General features: G+C 40.3%; 1 protein-coding gene across 1 annotated transcript; it reads right to left on the minus strand.

The window, feature by feature from the left end:
* Nucleotides 1–277: 277 nt before the first annotated feature.
* On the minus strand, nucleotides 278–1070 carry LOC147039669 (parvalbumin, thymic-like). The gene is made up of 4 exons (XM_085903241.1): nucleotides 983–1070; nucleotides 778–910; nucleotides 590–699; nucleotides 278–418 (listed from the first exon to the last, which is right to left on the minus strand). The coding sequence occupies exons 1-4, from the start codon at nucleotides 1041–1043 to the stop codon at nucleotides 390–392; spliced, it is 333 nt and encodes a 110-aa protein (XP_085759367.1). The 5' UTR covers nucleotides 1044–1070; the 3' UTR covers nucleotides 278–389.
* Nucleotides 1071–2956: the final 1886 nt, after the last annotated feature.

Here is a 2956-nt window from a genome sequence, read left to right on the forward strand (position 1 = left end):
TTCATTTCGGAACATTTTGAGACTGGGCCAGAATTCAGGGTTCCCTTGTCCAAATGCCAGATTGTTAACTCTCACCTGCACACCACACCGATTACTGTCAATCATAAATACGACTATGATGACTACTACTAGAATCAATAACATTATAAATCATGTGACTTTTTTTTTTTTTTACTGAAGATCATAAAATTACAAAGACTTTATTTTAGATGGTGTGTGTGTGTCTTTATTTATATAACCAGTATGAGGAATAACATTACAGTTAAGATTCATTTATTTAAACACTTGGAATGTTTTTCTACTCAAAGATCTTGTGTCTGTGGCTAATTTAGAACATCCACCCTGAGATTATTACCATACAATAAATCATACAGACATCGAGTCAGCTCTTATGAAGACTTGACCAGTGCGGAAAACTCTGAAATACAAAACAAAGAGGGGGGAAAAAAAAAAAAAATCATCTTACTATTACATTCAAGTAAATTCACTTTTTGTGCTTGGCTCTTGAAGATTATTTCGAGCAGACATTTACAATATTTAAAATAGAACTGGCATGACGTTCTCAAAATTGTAAAAAATCAATCAATACCTTCCCATCCAATCTTGCCATCACCGTCAGAGTCGCCTTCTAGCAGGAAGCCTCTGGTCTCAGCAGCAGTCAACGTCCTGGCTCCTTTGGAGAAGTTCTGTAAGAAGAGTCTAATGGCGACATGATCAATGCCACCACTCAAGAGAAGAAAACAAACTAAAAGGTGGAAAATGAATTCGGAACTCAACTGTAACTCATCCTGCTCTATGAAGCCACTTTTGTCCTGGTCCAAGATGTTAAAGACCTTCTCTATCTCAGTTGGAGTCTTTTTTGATAAACCCACGACTTTGAAAAACATCTTTGGGTTAAAGGAATCCTTTGCTGGAAGAAGAAAAAGACAAATATTTAAGATTCAAATCTTATCCTACAACCTTCAGAAAAAATAGCTCATACCTTTACACGCGTTAATCGCTGAGGTAATGTCCGAGACGGCGAGAACATCAGTGATGGCCATACCGACGGAGATAGTTGTGGTTGAGGTCGAAGCCACAGTGATTTGACGCCAACGTGGTAAAAGAAACAAGGCAGTGGAGCGAATAAGCTTTCACCCCCACCACCGGGTGTCAGAAACCACCAGCGTCCTTCTGTCCGCTGTCACCTACAGCTGACCACTTAAGACGTTACTAACGTATGGCCCGGTGAAGCATCAAGAAAGACGTCAGAGCAGAGGTCGGAGGTCATAAGAACATCTTAAGTCACAAAACTTGTTCTCTAATTGGTCTATATTCTTTTAAAAATAATCATATTTCAGTGTCAGGTTAAGTTTAGTGCAAATGTTATGATGCTAATATTTCCTTGCTAGCTTACTCGCTGGCTCCTTGCCATCCTCTTAATCATCCATGCAACAGTTCCACAAGTTGTAAACATCCTGTTATTATCTGTCGTGGTCAGGCCGAGCTCCATGGAGATGTCCTCTCCATTGCCTCATGCTACATTTAGCATGTGGAATCACAGATTGGAAGTTTTTTTTGTCATTACATTGTTTTGGTAACTTTAGCTAACAGGTAGTTAGCATGTTTGTCACATGATCTGAAGTTGATGTGTCTACATGTTCTTTGCAATTATCCGGATTGAACGATGATACTGATTTCAAGTTGTGTTTGTTAAGACACATTAGTGACAATTTGTTCCACATCCAATGCGTGAAAGAAGACTAGAGCGAAGCGGATTTTACGACGTTACGACCATGTGAGCGCTTCTGGCTCAGCCACGCGGTGACGCGAGCCCCGTTTCCTCAGGATGGGCCTACGGCGAGACCCGCGAGAAGCGGTGCAACGACAAAAACATCCGCTGCCGCCCCCCCCCTCTCCCTCGCACATCTGCACCCCCCCCCCCCAACCTTGGCCTTGTGCCTTTCCTTACTCCCGTGGCTTGTTTTCAGGAAGACCTGGTTTCCTGTGTGATGGATGAAATGTGGGGAAAAAGGGGGATGGGACGGAGGTTGAGACAGATGGCTGGCAATTGCACTTTTGGTTTTGTCCGTGGAAGAAGTGATATGAAAGAGTTTGTGGTTAGCTGTAGCTGGATTGGAAGAGGAAGCTAAATAGGAAGAGGTCGACAGGTCGTTTTGGGACTCGGAGTCAAAACACAGGTATGAATACTTTATTATATTTAATGAAATACAAAATGGACTATTTGACTAATATGGTGATTTATTGTGTAGAATCGATTATTTTATTTATATAATAGCATTCTTTTTTTTATTTAATTTGGAATGAATGTAATGTTAATTATTAAATCACCAGGTTTATAAAGTACATATATAGTACACTATATTATGTGTACCTCATCATATTTAAGATTAGCCTCTGAAATTTAGACCGTGTGTGTGTGCGTGTGTTGCTCATCACAACAATATTGAAAAAAAATTGAAGTATTGTCTTGATCATCTGAAACGTGTGATAAAAATCAAGAAGGGCAGAAATACTTTTTCATTGCTAAGAAAATCTATAACACTTTGGATTATAATTACTCTTCCTGAATTTCCCTGCAGGCAGTCGAAGTGAAACTAAAGCCGGTGTGACCGCTGTCGAGCTATATCAAATTTTAAGCAACTGAGAGGGGGAGCAATCCATCACGAGTCCCCCCCCCCATGTGAAAATAGAATGTGAAACACAACGGGAACAAGCCGTATCATGTCGAAGCAGAAATGGCGTACTTGTTACTAAGAGACCAGCTGTCATTGTGAATTTATTGCAGGATCTTTTCCTTTCTTGCTAACTTCTGATAACAACATCCTGATGCTGTTTGGGTGTGGCAAACAAAACTCCAGCATCAGTGATTTTGTTGCCAGAGGGAGGACACCATCAGCCAAGTCGGGAAAAAAAAAATCCCTTTTTACTGATATAAATAAGACATGTTAAGGAC

The sequence above is a fragment of the Syngnathus leptorhynchus genome, chromosome 22 (genome assembly GCF_054491065.1).
Source record: "Syngnathus leptorhynchus isolate UIUO chromosome 22, UIUO_Slep, whole genome shotgun sequence".
NCBI lineage: Eukaryota > Metazoa > Chordata > Actinopteri > Syngnathiformes > Syngnathidae > Syngnathus > Syngnathus leptorhynchus.

Bases quoted from the DNA above. Each gene is read 5' to 3' on its own strand.
- LOC147039669 (XM_085903241.1), bottom strand. From the start codon at position 1,043: ATGGCCATCACTGATGTTCTCGCCGTCTCGGACATTACCTCAGCGATT. The intron at 700-777 runs GTTGAGTTCCGA...TGTCGCCATTAG, and splicing joins ATAGAGCAGGATGAGTTACA to ACTCTTCTTACAGAACTTCT. The intron at 419-589 runs GTATTGATTGAT...TTTGTATTTCAG, and splicing joins TGGCAAGATTGGATGGGAAG to AGTTTTCCGCACTGGTCAAG.